Source organism: Larus michahellis, chromosome 3 (genome assembly GCF_964199755.1).
Source record: "Larus michahellis chromosome 3, bLarMic1.1, whole genome shotgun sequence".
In the NCBI taxonomy this organism is placed as follows: Eukaryota; Metazoa; Chordata; class Aves; order Charadriiformes; family Laridae; genus Larus; species Larus michahellis.
The window spans coordinates 52,911,169-52,927,178 of record NC_133898.1 but is presented as its reverse complement, the minus strand read 5'-3'; the positions used below and the strand labels follow the sequence as shown (position 1 = coordinate 52,927,178).

The following is a 16,010-nucleotide window of genomic DNA, read 5'->3' as shown; positions in this document are numbered from 1 at the left end:
GGTCTCCCACCATATTGCCTGGAAACTACATCTGGGTAGAATTGGAGGACTTGGGACACGTAGCAGACATCCCACAGACCTGTCATAACCTTATCCCAATTAACATTGCAGGCAGAGACCCTGCCCTCTCACAGACCATCAGGGCACCGTGTCAGTGCTATGGCTGACGTTTCCCAAAGGCCTGGCTCTCTGGTGCACGAAGTGTGGCTGAGCAAGCTCTGTAAATCCCTTGGTCTGTGATCTCCTGGTAGAAACACAGGAGCCCCTTACGAGCAGATTCTGGAATAACATCAGTGACAGGTCTTGATGGCAAGCGTTGACTTTAAAACTGCAGCTGGACTCAAGGAAGGCCTCTCCCACCTCCTGCTTTGTTCAGCAAAACAAAGTCAATACAATTTGAAGCTGTAGTTCTGCTATTAAATTCAGGCCGCTCGAACACAAAGTGATCTACCAGGTCTGGCAGCCGTCCAGGGGGTTGCACTGAGCAAATACACTTCTCGTAGTCTGAATGTGCCTGGAGATCCCGTGTGGTTGCTGTGCATTAGGACGCAATCTGAATCTACTACTTTCAGTGGGATTTTGCCAGTTGGTCTAGTCGCAACCTCATCTTCTGATTGAAACTTTCATTAAAATGAAAAATGATTTAACAGACAATGATTTATGGGACAAAAATGTGAACAATGCAATCTTTTGCTCTCCTGCAAAATACAACATGGAAGTGAGAACAGGCTGATGAGCGTAGGCTATTCCCAGCCTGGAAATCAGGATTTCAGTCCATCTAAGAGAACACTAGTGGAAAGGAAGGCAATTAACTTATTAAAATAGCATACGGATCAGCAGGTTTTTTACTCTGAAAGGGCAGGGTAGCAGGAGTTTTTCTAGGCTGGATTTGCAGGCAGGTCCTGTCAGAGCAAATGGGCACTCTAGTTCCTACCCCCTTGACATCCTGTACATTTCTGGAGTTTGTTGATACAGGACAGGTAACTAGACCTGGTGGAAGTTTTTCCATAGAGACAGTTTTCCACGGGAAAAGGCCGATACTGTGGCAACTTCAGGAAGAAACTTGACACGTTTCTGGCAGAGGACTGGCTGCTTATTTGTCAATTCAGCCCACCTATGCTTCGCACTCCAGGTTTCTCTCTACATGTCCTGGTGGGCTGGCTGTTTGAGGTCTTCACCTCTCTTCTTTTGCTCAGGCTCTCCAAGAAGATGCCAGAGATCTGGAGGCCTTTGGTTTTCCAGATGCTAGGGGCTACTCCAAGCTGAATAAGCAGCTCACCAGTTCCCCAAGCTTTTTTCCCTTATCCTATGGGCCAGCCCAGCAGGCAAGCAATGGGCTCCATGGCAAGCTCTCTCCCCATTCAGCAATTTGGATTCTCAGGTTCCCAGGCTCTGCTGTTTCCTGCACTGCTTGGGAGCAGGCGTAGCTGTTCACTGGCTCCTAGAGCTCACCTGGGATTTTGGGGGTTCCCTTCCCAGGTATCTGACTTGTCAACTAACCATCTTCCCATGATTTCTCCTATCTTAAAGAGCAAGACAGTGTGGAGGCAGGAGCAGCAAGGAAAGCAGAACATTTCATTTTTTGTCTCATGAAGTAGAATTTCCTGGAAATCCCCCCATGTTGGGAAATAAACCCCAAAGTCTGCCCTTTGACATTTTGTCCTCGTTCAAAACAAAGCCCTTTTTACAACACAGCAACATTTCCCAGGAAAAGAGTCTCATTTTGCCAGCACCACGGATGGGCCATTTGTTAATTTAATGTCAGATGGGAGGCAGATACACATTCCCTCTCCTCTGAAGTGTGCCCACAAAGGAAGGGCGAGGGAAGCAGAGCTAAATGTGGCTGCAACTTTGAATTTCTTCAGAGCTCTATTCCTCAAGGAAAAAATGCCAAGGATGAGTTCTGGGGTCTCAGGCATTTCATTTGTGCCCTTTTTTTTTCTTTGCTCAAAACAGAGGCTAGAAGAGGCCTTTTTGCAGTGAATGGCAAATTGCAAAAACAGAGGAGGACAAGCATCTAGAGGAAGGGTTAAGAGACCAAGGAAAGCTCAGAATGTCTTTTTCTGACATTACTTTTGAATCCAGACTTTTATGTTAAGAAGTTTTTCCAACTGAATATTAGTGAAGTGGTTAGGAGTGGAAAGGAAGTGCCTGTAGCAACTAATTTCATTTTATTTATTCCTTTTTATAGAAACATCTCTTTTCTATCACACAGAAGGCCAATTTTATGGGGAAGACTCTTCAGTGGGTTACCTGACATTAGGGATCCGTGAGCCTGGAGTCCGTACCTTTAGCAAAAAATCCTTTCTGATTTGGCTGTGGTTTTTGCTATCATATAAGGCCTTGGTAACGCTAATTAGATCAAAACAAATACCTAAAATTAACCACTTAACCAGGCTCATTTTCTGGGTATCATTTCCTCTGCTCCATTTAGAGAACATACAGGGTGTATATGTTTCTAGTGAATCTTAGGGAAGGTTGGAACTTGAAGCTCTTGTATCTTTCACATAATTTGGCAACTTACTGGAAAGGAATTTGGAAAAAGCCCTACAAGAGGAAACCTCACCCTTCCTAGAGGTTTCCCTCTGGGAGAAAGCTACTTCCCTTCCTAATTACATTTTGTATAGGTGTCTTCTTAGGTAATGTATTAACTACATACAATCAATATGAAATGCATAGGGATGTTGCTGGGTGTTAGTTACAGTTGTCATTTATTAACTTTAAAATGTTTTTCCAGTCTGCCTGCCAAAGGACTATGTAGGATGATGATGTTGTGCCTATACTATGACATATATAAAGGGTGTGCAACTTCATTACCCTTAGTGAGTGTCCACACTTTGAAGAAAAACGCCTTAAATCTCCAGTCTCCTCCACCCAAACTATATTTGTTTTTACATCATCCTTATAGTCTTCATTTTAATCACTGTATATTAGATTATTCTGATTGTTCTCAGCATGCAGATCATTTTAGAAGGTGCTTAAGAGAGATAACAAAGAGGATTATTTGTATTAAGGTACTGACTGGCAATCTGGAAAGTGCAAAAGCATAAAATATTTCTGAAGAAGAATAATAAAAGCACATTGGTGTGTCTCTTGAATGAAACCTGAAATGATATTTTTACAACTATCTTATTACACGACTTTGTTTTCTTAAGCAATTTCAGTATGGCTTACTATCATGAAATCAAAAAACTGCAGTGGATGAAAAAGCATTGGGATGAGTGAACGAAAAAAAACTCTACTACTTGGTTAGGACAGAAGGTAATTTGCATTTATTGGATCCCACAGCTCCACATCGTGCTTCACTTGAATATATTCTCTGTTATGACTTCATGGGTGGGAGCAAAGAGGGAAGAATGGGTAAAAGGAAACTCGCCACCATGTCAAACCACTGATCACAGTGGTTTCAGCTAGAGGAGGGAAAAAAGCTCCTTCCAACTGAATTTTTCATAGCCCAGGATCACACATGGTGGAAGGCGTTCAATTCATTTTTTCAGCTTCTATTTCCTTTCCTCAAGACGTCTTTTTATCTACAATTGTGGAGAGCGTGTTTTATACTCATTAGGCCAAGCTCGCCCCCGGTGTAACCCTAGCCAAGTGTGTGGAGTTGGGCCAGGAACACTTTCAGCCTCTGGTCTCCTCCTTTCTGGGATCGTTACCACCTGAAGCCGGCATCCTCCCCCGAGGCATGGCTCTCGGGGCAGCTAGTCAGCGTGCACAGATGTGAGGCAACGCTCTCTGCCCAGGGATTGGTAGCCGCCTGTGAGTCCTGTCTACAAATTGGTAAAATGAGATACCTCTGGGTGTTGTGGGAGAGTAAACTACATACAGACGTCTCTCGCTTCCAAAAGGAGAGCTTAAATGGCAAGTTTAGGGGCAGGTGCTGCCCTGGGAAAGCAAAAAGTGATTAATCCAGGCATTTTGGCAGATCTCTGAGTAATAGCATGGAAGCAGATCCACAGCTACATTACTAGGTGCTGTTATTTTTCACAGCTCACGTTGCAAATCGGCTCTAGGATGGGTTTGCCATTACAGACTCCACAAACAAATGGGAAGTACTCAACAAGTACTCCAGTGAACCCTGAATTTGGGCCTGAATTTAAGCTAGAGCTGTCTTTTCTTATTCACTCTCTCACTGCAGCTTAAAATAATGGATGGAATGTGCCACAAAGATTTGGCAGCATGTAAGCTTACTCCCTGTAGGAGGAGAGCACAGCCCGACTGTCCCATCGCAGTCCTCAAGCAGAAACATGCTGGATGATGCTTTGTAGATGATTAGAAGTCTTCTTTCATGTAGAGACTAAAAAAGTTTTGGATTATACAGGGCTTTAAGACTAATAAGGCTCAGAACTTTGAAATCCTCTCTTTTTTTAAAATTAAAACAAGGCGCAGCAAAATCAGGTTAACTTTTATCCTTCACTTTTATTGCTATTAATTGCCACATGAAAAGCCTGAAACAATGGGGAATATGCTTACTTCAGATAGTCTGCATTTTTCCTCTGGCCTTAAGAAAATTGTATAATTATTTTCTTCTGTCAATTCAAATGCTCAGAGAAATATTTTGCAATAATATCCAAGCTCCCTGTACTTGACACAGCTCATGAGAGAAACAGCAGCCGGGAGCCTCCAGTAGGTCCCCTCAAATGGCCAGTCCTGCAGTGGGACATGGTAGCTTTTACATGAAAGCTGCATTAAAAAAAAAATCAGAAAATGCTACCTTGAAGAATAGAGTAGTAACTCCTTCTTCTTTTTTCCTGTCCCTTTCCAGAAGATGCGAATTCCCTGAGTCTGAATGAACACAGACAAACTGCAGTGTTTGGTGCTACATTAATACAAGGCCTTTGGAGGGAAGAAAAGTCAGAGATTAAACTCATCTTAATAGTGCCAGTGCAAATGAGGAACGGCTCTTTGAAAATGAACGCAGATATTAGATGTAAAACAAAAGTGAAGTCATTGTGGCTAACATGTCTAGTCCAAGTGTCAATTGCCTTTCTCATGGTAGGAACCTCCTTGAACCTAACAGGAGGGTCAGGCCAACAAATTGTTTCAAAGCTCATGCCTTCGGATAAAACTAAAATCTATGCATATACGTATGAGCATGATTGAGGGTTTTTTATGGCAGGGGACTAATGCATTTACACAAAGTCCTGATGAGTGAAGGAACAAGAAATTTGTACTGTGACACAGTAATGATGACATTCACATGTTGTTGACGTTAACAACATCCATGCTTGTAACAATGTTGACACTTTTACATCAGTAAAAGTGCAAGTGCCTTGCCTTCACTGGATTGCTAGAATAAGGCGGTAATTTCAGCTAATTGTCTCACTCAATGTCTTCTCCCCCTGCCCCCATCTACAGTAAGTGAAATAAAAATAACACCTTCCTTGGCAGTGAATATATAACCTAGGAGCAAAGTCTGCAGGGAACTGACTTCCTCCACCCTCCAGAATCATTACTTATTCAATTTACAGACAATAATAAATTAGGAGGGGCTGGAGGCACTGGGGAGCACAGGACCAGAATTCAATGTGATGTTGGCCACTTGGAAAAATGAGCTGAAATTATGTTGGATCCAGAAAAGCCGGGGGGTGAACATGAGTCCATGCTGCCACACAGCTGTAGGCAAACCCAACACCCCAGTGGAACATCAAATTAGGAGTGCCATATCTAAGATGCACTGAGCCACGTCTTCAGTTTACACAGCACTGACATAGCACGTAGTGGTGTAACCTTCTGGGACCACGGCATTTCCAGAAAGAGGAACCCAGGACTGGAGAAAGTACAGAAAAAAAAAAAACCAAACCAAAAATTAAGAGGTCTAGAAAAAAATGACCTATGAAGATGGATTGAAAGACCTGTCTTTGTTTAGACTAGAAAAGAGAAGTCTGAGGGGAGGCATGTTAACAATTGCCAAGTACGTAGAACGTTGCTACCAACAGAAGGTAATGAATTATCCCCTGTGCCTAATGGATTAAGACAGAGAGCAATTGCACCAAGGGGATTTCTGACCTGGGTAAGCTGTGGAATCTCTGTCACCAGAGGTTTTGAGGAACAGTTTAGACAAACATCTGTCAAGAATGATTTAAAAGTAGCTGCTTTGGGCTAGTAGGTGGGTCTTCAGAGGTGACTTCTCAAGGGTTCATTTTTCTTCTGTGACTGGAAGACAGGATCAACATAATTGCCACATTATCTTAAATAGTTTTCTGCTCAGAACATATTTTTGTCCAGCAACAAACAAAGCAAAACAAACGTCAACAAATCACAAACTCTCTCTTGTTTGAACAGAAGAGAAGGAATGAGTTCATTTGTTTTCATTAACTAAGACAGTGCAAATGTTTCACTGTGGGCCATTTAACTTTGGCCACAACATAAAATTAATCTGGCAATTTTTAATCTGGGAATGGTATTTATATGACTTTATGTTAGATCAAATTAATCATACCTATAATTCTGCTCATTCATTTACTGTGTGTACAGTCCAGTACCTTCCTTTTAGCAACATTCATCTTTCATGAAAATATATATAAGAAAGGCCTTCAGCTAAACACTACCTTTTGGATTAAGGTATTTTTTCAAGTAAAGATACCATATTTACATCAAAACTATAAAGAGTTAACATAGAACTTACTTGCCATCAGTAAATTCTGTAGGCTTCCTCAGGTCTATCCAGCTTTCAGAGTTTACACCATTCCATCACCAAAAATTTCTTATTAATGGAAGTATACCATTCTCCCTTGAAAGTTATTAAAATATGTGAGACAGAGTCTACTCCCAGCAGCACCGTGTTCATAAAAGTAAGCAGAATTACTTGTGCTTCACTGAAGTGCAGAATTCCGAAGAGCAGAATTTAGCTTAAGTGATCATTGGAATACTGGTGGGTAGAAGTCCAATTTAGACAATAACATAAAAAGTAGTATCTCCCAGACCAACATCTTACTATCCTTAAATAAGATTACTCTTTTAAACCTGCAATGATTTCAAGGAAGGTACTATGTTAGTCTTCGATTTCTGTTGGTATGTATTTTAGAACTGTCGCTCATGCACTGAAGCAAAGCATCCTAAATTATATTAATAGGCATTTCATACCACATCACTACATTTTTATTTGTCAGTCACACCCCAACATTTTTTTTTGAAAATTTTTTATGCAATTTTTATTTATATACTTTCTTCCTGCAATAAAATACCATAAGACAAACAGATCTTTTCATTGTTTAAAAGGGAAAATATGATTCACAACATGGTTTTGAAAAGATAATTGGGTATGATTAAATGAAGTAATAATGGAAGGGAGAAAAGAATAAATGGCACTAACTACCACTAGATATTCCAGGAGTATTTCACTATATATTTAAATGTAATCATCACGTATAATGGAAAGCAATATAGTCTTGAAGAATGCATCCAAAGAGCACTTCTTTCACGGTGAATTAAGGAAATGGAAAAGGCCAAGGGAAAGCAGCGCTCATTCACGGGTTTGCTCTTCCCCTCCTTCTGACAGTGCAACCCAAACTTGTCCATCTCTCCTTTTATTCTACACAGAAAAATGGGTAGTACCTGATATTTTGCAAACCGCTTACTCCCGAACGGTTTTTAACAGGATCCACTTCGGAACAGTGCTGCCAGCCCCCCTGTGCTTTCTGACCTCCAGAGCACCAGACCAAACTGCTGTGTAAAACCATTTTAAGAATTCTGCAACATTTGGTAGATGTTCAGCTGGGAAAGCCCCCCACATAACAGCACACAGAAAGTCACAAAACCACTACTCCTCTCCCCAATATACAGGACATTCGAAGACAAAGACATAATGACACAGCAAATATTTAATGAAACTGCACTATTCTTCTGCCAACTGCTTTCCTCACATATTGCCACATATTCCTTCAAAGCCAGACTTCTAATTTTCATGAGATATTTGAGAGCTATACTATAGTCACTTTTTTCCCAAAACAGTCTGAAAGCATAATTGAAATTCCTCACAATGGCCTATTAAATATTTACACTTACAGTTGTCTGTGTCAATTTTTTATAGCTGAAATAGGCTATCCACCTTAGCTAACCAGGAACTATTCCTATCTGCTTTTAGAACTGTCTCATTTCAAATAGTCTTCCCTTTATGCCAGAAACTGAAAATATAAACTGTCAGGTTTGCCTGTTTAAAACCAAAGGTATAGTGCTTCTGTGGGTACAGCGTGGGTACCCACGTAATCTGTAAAAATAACCCACATTATGTACCCCAAGAGTAATCTTTTATGACTCTTCAGTAATTATGTATAGTCTCCTGTGTTCTTTCATCAAACAGATCTCAGAACGAAAGCCTAGTGATTATGAAAATTTTATATATAATATTATAAGATGGTAGCACCACCGACAACTTTTTTTTCTTCCTATTTGCCATTAGAAAACCTGCTTTCAAGCATTTGACTTCGCCAAACTTAAAGTGTGTCAGCTAAAGTTTTCCATTCTCAAAACCACAAGCATTCAAGCATTTCTGAGGAGCTGGGGTGGGGATGGGGTGGAATGGGGTTTTTTTTTGAACATACGAAAAAATTGTAGGGAATTTCCATTTGAAAAGTTCTAATGCCTGTGTGGTAGGGCAAATTCTCTCACCCCGTGCAGGAAAAAGGGGTTAACAAATTTTTGGGCTACCAAAGAGCTGCACATCTGCAAGTCCAGAACAGATGAAAGTCCCTATTCAGCACGGATTGACGATGCTGTGGTCATGCCCCCAAAGGGCTGTCCAGCAAAAGTCCTTCATGATGAAAGTAACCAGAAAGCACCAGACAGATGAGTCTCACTTTAGGGAAAGAGAGATATAACACTAGATTTGGAAGAAGAGCTCCTCCTTCAGAGATCAAACTAGCCCAAGATTAAGAGGGGGATTTGGGATACACGCTGGCTGACTGGGGACTGACAACTGTTAGTCCTTCTAGGACTTCTAGGTAGGAGATCTAGAAAATGGAAGCCTTTCTTTTTTACTTCAGTCCCATGGGGACTGTGACAACCTCCATGCTTGCAGCAAGGATGCAGAGTTTTTCTGAGTGTATCCTCTGCCTTGACTCTTCAGAATGTTATTATTCTGGTTTTAAAATGTGGCATTTTTTAAAAAAATAATAGTAATAATTACAGTTCACACCTCCTCAGCAGATGTTACAAACTCTACAAAGAGTTGGTCACTACTAAGCAAGTTGCAACCTAGGGCTCAGGAACACTTTCCTTGAAAATACAGCCATAGGCCATGCTGTTTTTCTGTATTTGAATAGCGACTCTTGGTGTGGAGTTTAGAGCACGCAGATGAGAAAGTTAGCTAAATGAAGTCTGAAGAAGACCATCCTGAAGATCCCTGTGGTGGAGATAAAAATTCCAACCTTGCTGATAATTCATGAGCGTAGTGTACCAGTGTGCGGCCACAGCACAGAAGGTGATCTCTCGGTTAATCTGATCTTGAACTGAAAACGTATTCAGGTGGGTTATTCCACATTTGCTTTGATCATTGCAGGCCTGATTCTGATATTCAGACTCCTGATGAGCATGCTCTAGCTGCACTGCACTCCTACAGTTATTGACGAGACTGTTGTGTTGAGGAAGATATCTGAATTTAATCCATAGAGACAGTATATGATTTTGCATACCAAAACACAGCTAAAGACTTTCCAAAAGAATATTTGCTATGGAAATTAATCAACTTATAGAAGTATCTTGATTTACTCATACTAAATATTATACGTACAAATTGGGGATGCCTATTAGATACAACATTCTTTACAGTACTGAAAGTGATCTGGCCATACCGATTGATGTTAAAGTGGTGGCGGGAATTCCATTTTTTCCATTTATTTTTTTTAAAGCAATCTGATTAATGAAGTTTAGTGATTCTGTTCTGGCAAATTTAACTGAAATGGCAGCGCAATTTTGCAAAGAAAAGAAAAAATACGTCTCCTTCCACGAGCCACATACATGCTCTCTACTCTTATCTAGAGTCAATAAACACGTAGAATGCCTACTTTTATAAAAACAGTTTTCTAACAAATCTTTTCTAAGATCAGGATAAATAAACTAGGAAGAATACAAGAAATTAACATTTTTTCCCATAACTTTATTTTCATACTACTTAACTTTGTTTTGCAAATATTTAAACAGTTATTAAATGACAGAAATAGTTTCTTTACATTTAAAGCTGTTTCAATAGTATCAATAAGGTAGTATTTTAAAGAGAAGATCTTTCTGACGTACTCCCTAAGAAATTTACAGAATGTAGCATAAAGGATAAACCACTAAAATTCTGCCTTCAAACAACATCGATGCTAATTCCAGTAACCCCAAATAAGTATAACAGAAGGACTCTCGTGGCATTTCAGAAAGACATACAATTCTTCTCTCTTTCAGATTAATTTAAATATTTGGCAGACCTGGCTTTAAAAATGGAACAGTTGTTATTTTAACTGCATTTTCAATCTCGAGTAAAGAGGTCCCAGCCTAGCAAAGCACTACAGAATACACCTAACTATGAGCACCCAAGAAGTTCTCTGAAAGCCACTTCTGTGGTAATTTGCCAGAATGAAGTCAGAATGAGTAGTCTCTTTCTTTTCTTGATCTTTTGCCATTATTTTTGCAATACAGGTAACAGAGTGTACAATGGAAGAACTTTGAGAACAGCTTGAGGAACTTTCAGAAAACAAAGTCAGAAGAAAACTGTAGTTCAGAAGGGAATATTATGCTGCTTGCCTGTGGCCAGTTACCAGTCTCCTTTCTCTCAGCAAGTTGTTCTTTCTCAGGGCACCAGGGCCAAAGCTTCACAGGCTGCGAAATATCAGGGTAGAAACAATTGGAGTTTGCCATCCAAGGTGGCTGTGGTGAGCTGCAGTTCAAAAGAAAAGAACATATGGCTTTAATAAAGATCTTTCCAGTGAGTGAAGTTTGCTTTAGCACAACAGACTGAATGAAGATCATTAAGAAGATATTTAAATTACTTCTATGTTAACAGGTCCAGGTTTCATTTCAAATAAGGAACAACTTAACCTATAGGCTCTTCTCAACCAAGCTAATCTGAAAATTCCATTTAACTTAGATTTTTCTTTTCCAACTATTTTTAAATTTGTGTCAACATCTGCTAACACATCAACAGTTTGTAAAGCCGAAGCACATATTTAAACCACACAGAAAGTCAAACAGACTTCGCTGTGTGTGATTCAAGAAGGGAGCATGGAAGAAATAAGAAAGACCTGGAATACATGAAGATGGAAAATACTATGAATTGAATCAGGCATACCAACAAATGCAGTTTTCTGATTTTTATTGGTGTTAAATGTAGTATAAGAATTCCCTTTGTAAGAAAGTATGTTAAAGAAGGCCACAAACCTTTAGGAAGAGGCAAGCCTCAAAGACATGCATAAAGAGTCTTCAACTGCATTAGCTTTCTTTTACCAGTCTCACAAAATCTAAATTATAAAACAAAACCAAATACTATTTCCTGCAATTACTTCTACAAACAAGCCCTTCAAAACCTGCTGTAGCTCAGAAACTGATGATCTACAAATGGCATCTTTTATTCATGATGTTTACTCCTTGCATATTAGGATTTACAGTTATTCACATCAGTGACAAAAATCTGAAGAGCTGGAACAAAAAAAAAAAAAAAATGTATCTCATGTTCTAACCGATGGATCTGGTTAACTTTTCTCATCCTTATTTTTCTTGATCTGGCCTTTGTTTGACATGTTTACTCATTTGTTTTCTTCCTTTGGATAAAGTGACTCTGTGGTCAATAAATTATCTTCTTGGCTTTATATTCCCTCCTTCAACATCTACAATGGCGAATTCTTTTAATCTCTCACAACCGTTATCTCCCAAGACAGTGAATTTGTTCACTTATTTTCTTCTTTCTCACTATCACTTATGCAATCTTAAAGTACAGACTACCCAGAACTGTCCAATCTAATTCCTCCAACTGTATTTTTTACAGCTATCCAAGATTATTACATCTTTCCAAAGACTTCTATTAGCTCCTTATCTACCTCTGTAACTTATTATTGGAAAGATGATATATCTACGAAATATCTAAGTAAAGTATCTTTTCTAACTTTCCGTAGTCATTTATCGTGTGAGAAGAAAAAGAAAATGCTTTTATTACTATTTCATTTTGTCACAAAACAACTGACCTAACTGAGAAATCAGAGATGGATTCTATTCTAACTGAAGATTGATTAGTATACAGGAGATATTATAGAAACTTTGTTTAGTTTTCAATTGAAAATAAAATAATTTTAAACAAACTGAATTTTTACAAGACCCAAGGAGGTCATCTGGTCCATCTTCCTGCTCTAGGTGCTACCACAGAAAACATTAGAAGAGATTAGCTATGGCTTTGTCTGGCTAAATCTTGAAAAACTACAAGGAAATTTCACAATTTGTTCCAGTGTTGCACTGCCCTCCTAGTGCCTTTTTTTTCCTAATGGTCAACCTGAACCTCAAAAACTGCAATGTGTGGTCAATCCCTGTCCTGGTTTGAGGTCTTGTCATTGGCCAATCCGGCCCAAACCACGACAATCCCTCTTGTCATATCCTCTGACACTACTGAAACACTGCTTGGCTTCCACCTGCTAAATGTAAATGTATTCCCTACACTACTATTACATTCTTCATCCAGAGTCCTTCTGTTTTTGTTATCCATTAAAAATGATCTTTCTATTCCATCTAACCACCTTCCACACTTTTGCCAACACTAAACCACAGAATCATTGAAACATTGACTGAATTAAAAATGCCCACCTTCTGGCTTTCAGTTTGCTCCTTGTTGATCATATGCTCTAAACCACCGATTGTCTCACAAGTCCTCCTCCTTCCTTTCTCCTGCTTTTTCAAACTGCTTTCCTTGGCAATAGATAAGAGGCTGCCCTTTGATTGTTTCATTCTCCCGAGAAGTGTTACACTTGGTATCTTGCCATGGACAAAAGGAATATGCCCTATATACAGAGCCAGCATTATTTTTTTTTAGTCCAAACTATGTTTAAAAGGCTAATTGGAATGAAAAACTTATTAGACATTTAAAATGACACTTGTAATCCAAAAATTACCTAAGTATTGCAGAAAATTTCATCAAAAATAGAATTTTTGATAGGTTCAGTGAGTCACTAGCAGCCTGAGTTCTGCCCTTGGAGATCCTGAGTTCTTCCTTGGGAGGAGTACAGTGTTGATGGTAAGGATTTTCTTCCTTCTCAGACTGGGGTTCCCTTGGGTTACATTTAGACATTACAAGGGTTAATGTAGACTAGCTCTACTCTAGTCCCATGAATTGAAAGTGTTGGCACACTGAGTGCATTCCTGGAGTTCATCTTTTGGTTTGAATTGATCAGAGATAAATCCAATTCACATCCTCAGTGAGTGTACAGTAATGAGAAGCAAAGTTGGATAAGTAGAGACAAGGGAGATTCACTTCAAAGGCTCGTTTCTGATCCAAACTGATTTGCTAATACGCATTCACAGGGAGTCCTGTTTAGCCTTCGGGTTTTAAAATAAATTTCTGTGCCTGATTGCTAACAAAGCATTTTCACTTGTAAAAGTGGCATACTTCAGAAGTCACTGAAGATAAATTTTAGTTAATAGCGCATTACTAATACAATAACAGTACAAAGTTAACTGCAACCTGCATCAACAAGAGCTGCATCAAGAGCTACTAAAAATCTGACCCATAGGACCCTTGAAATTATTGAATTTTTACACTTAAGAGCTATCAAAATTGATCAAGAAAGAATGTGCTCAGCTGCACTTAGAATCCATAGAAATTTAAGATTTTAAAGAAAACAATTGTTTCACTTATGCCAATATTACATTTCCAAATAGTGCAAGCATGTAACTTTATTCAAACCCCTCAGCTCCCAAACATGCTACTCCAAAATTGTGTTTTAAATTAGATTTGAAATCTCTATAGTAGTCAAGTCAATATACTTCTTAAAATAAAAAAATAATAATAATTCTGTCATACTATTACATATTCAAATTTTGGCATCAGTTCTGTGAATAATGTGAAACCTATGTAAAGGTTTCCTATGGGATGAACACTAGAACATTATGGAATATTAGAAGGCATATGAAAGCATGAACTATTTTTCATATCAATGGATATATGAGCAGTGAAGAAAAGACCTTCAAGTAGGGCAGGGAAGAAAGCGTAGGTTTTGTGCGTTTTAGAGCTTTTTACAGAAGCTTCAAGATTTAGAAAGCATCTATGACATCTGATCCCAGAAAGGGGTGAGAACAAGTTCTTGAACACAGTCCTCTACTTGATAGATTGCAGAAGATATAAAAGTTTACCGCAACAAAGTTAAAACAGTGACATGCAGTGTTGGAAGGCTGTCAGTTGACTAACAATTAATTTAAAGACATTGCCTACTGAATTTCCTTTTACAACAACACAGTATATATTTTTTTTAGAATTATCTTTTGGGGGTGGGAAATATGCTTCTGTAGTGATGCCACATAAAAAAAAATGTGCTGTAAATTAGAGACCTGGGGTTTTGTAAGCCACAAACACTAACAGTTGGCTTTGAAGAGAAACACATATAACAAATATTTTGTTCTAATATTTCACACAGCAAGCTTACGTGTATATGGGGCTTCAAGATATATTGTACTTTAGGACATAATAACAATCAAAGGAATTCCAGCTAGTTTCACATTACAGGCACATAATATGATTTTGCTTTCTCTTAATTACTATAAAGATATACATATGCATAATATGCAAGTAGAGATAAAAATCTTGAAAAGTTCCACTAGCTGCACAGCAAAACGTATCATCTCGCCAAAAATCCCGTATCTCAGCAGACCAGATGGGAATGTAGTTTTTAGGGGTTTATTATTTTTAGTTTTCATTATACAAACCATTCTTTGAAAACAGTAGGGCACATGTAGAACCAAAACTGTCAGAAGCAGACAATGTGGACCAATATGTCTCTATAAAGTCATCCCTCGAGCTTCAAAAAGATAAAGAATTCTTCAGGTCAAGCTGTTATTTACAATTTATAGGAATTGCTGCCACAAATCGTATTTTCAAAGTAGCAATCACTGTTTTGGGAAGCATTTGTTTACGGTTTGGCTAGTCAGTTACTCTTACTGTTCCCTTCATTTTCTTATGTGGCATATATCGATATGATAGAAAAAGTGATCAAAGCAGAAATCAAAGTATAACATACTGAGTTATTATTTAGTAATACTTGCATATGAGACTGCAGAAATATTTATGTATAAATAGCCTAAATGCTGTTGAAGCACCAATTGCAACTACAACTTTTCCACAACAGCCTGCGACTGCTGACTGACCACTATGGAAGCTTAGAGCCTTTCTGCATTCCACCATGTACTTGAGACGCAAAATAAGCATACCAAGTTAGAGGAATACACACATTTTCTAACTTAACTTACACTTTTTTACATCTGCTTTTGAATGTCCTAGTGGCTTCTTTGCATTATAGACTTTAGTTCAAGAACATCTTTTTAGCATTGTTTGGACTCCTCTTCCACTTGTTGCAGAGGCTTGCTATTACCTGTGCTTCAATACACCAAAATCTAACTTCACAAGAAATACACGCTTTCCAAAGGAAATGCTAATTCATTACACAGCTATCAAACAGCACACACAGCACACAGTAAGTTAAGGGTTTAAAATAATTGTCTGTAGCCTTCTGGTCTATTGAATTAGCATGTTTTGAAATTCATCGTATGAAACTGCTTCCCAACCACCACATTTATTGTGCTACGCAGTAATAAACAGTAAACAATGGTGAAATTAAATTAAAAGTGCCTCTTATTTTTTCCCCTCGAGTGATTTTGTATAAATAACTTACATACAAAATCAGTATCTGTAAAAGCTAATCATTGATCTTTCATGGAACCAAGAAGCGCTAAGCCAGAGCCCAACACATACTGAATTGTTCTGATTACAAGCTCACCATTTCTGTCCTTCTAAAAGAAAGATTTTAAAAAAAAAACAAAACCAAAAACACTCACCA

General features: G+C 38.6%; 1 protein-coding gene across 1 annotated transcript in view; it reads right to left on the bottom strand.

The window, feature by feature from the left end:
- Window positions 1–10,080: 10,080 nt before the first annotated feature.
- Window positions 10,081–16,010, bottom strand: part of WDR27 (WD repeat domain 27) — a 123,743-nt gene continuing 117,813 nt past the window's right edge. The window contains exon 24 of the mRNA XM_074578256.1: window positions 10,081–10,861. Coding sequence (XP_074434357.1) covers window positions 10,814–10,861 — 48 coding nt within the window. The 3' untranslated portion in view covers window positions 10,081–10,813. The remainder of the gene's footprint in view (window positions 10,862–16,010) is intronic.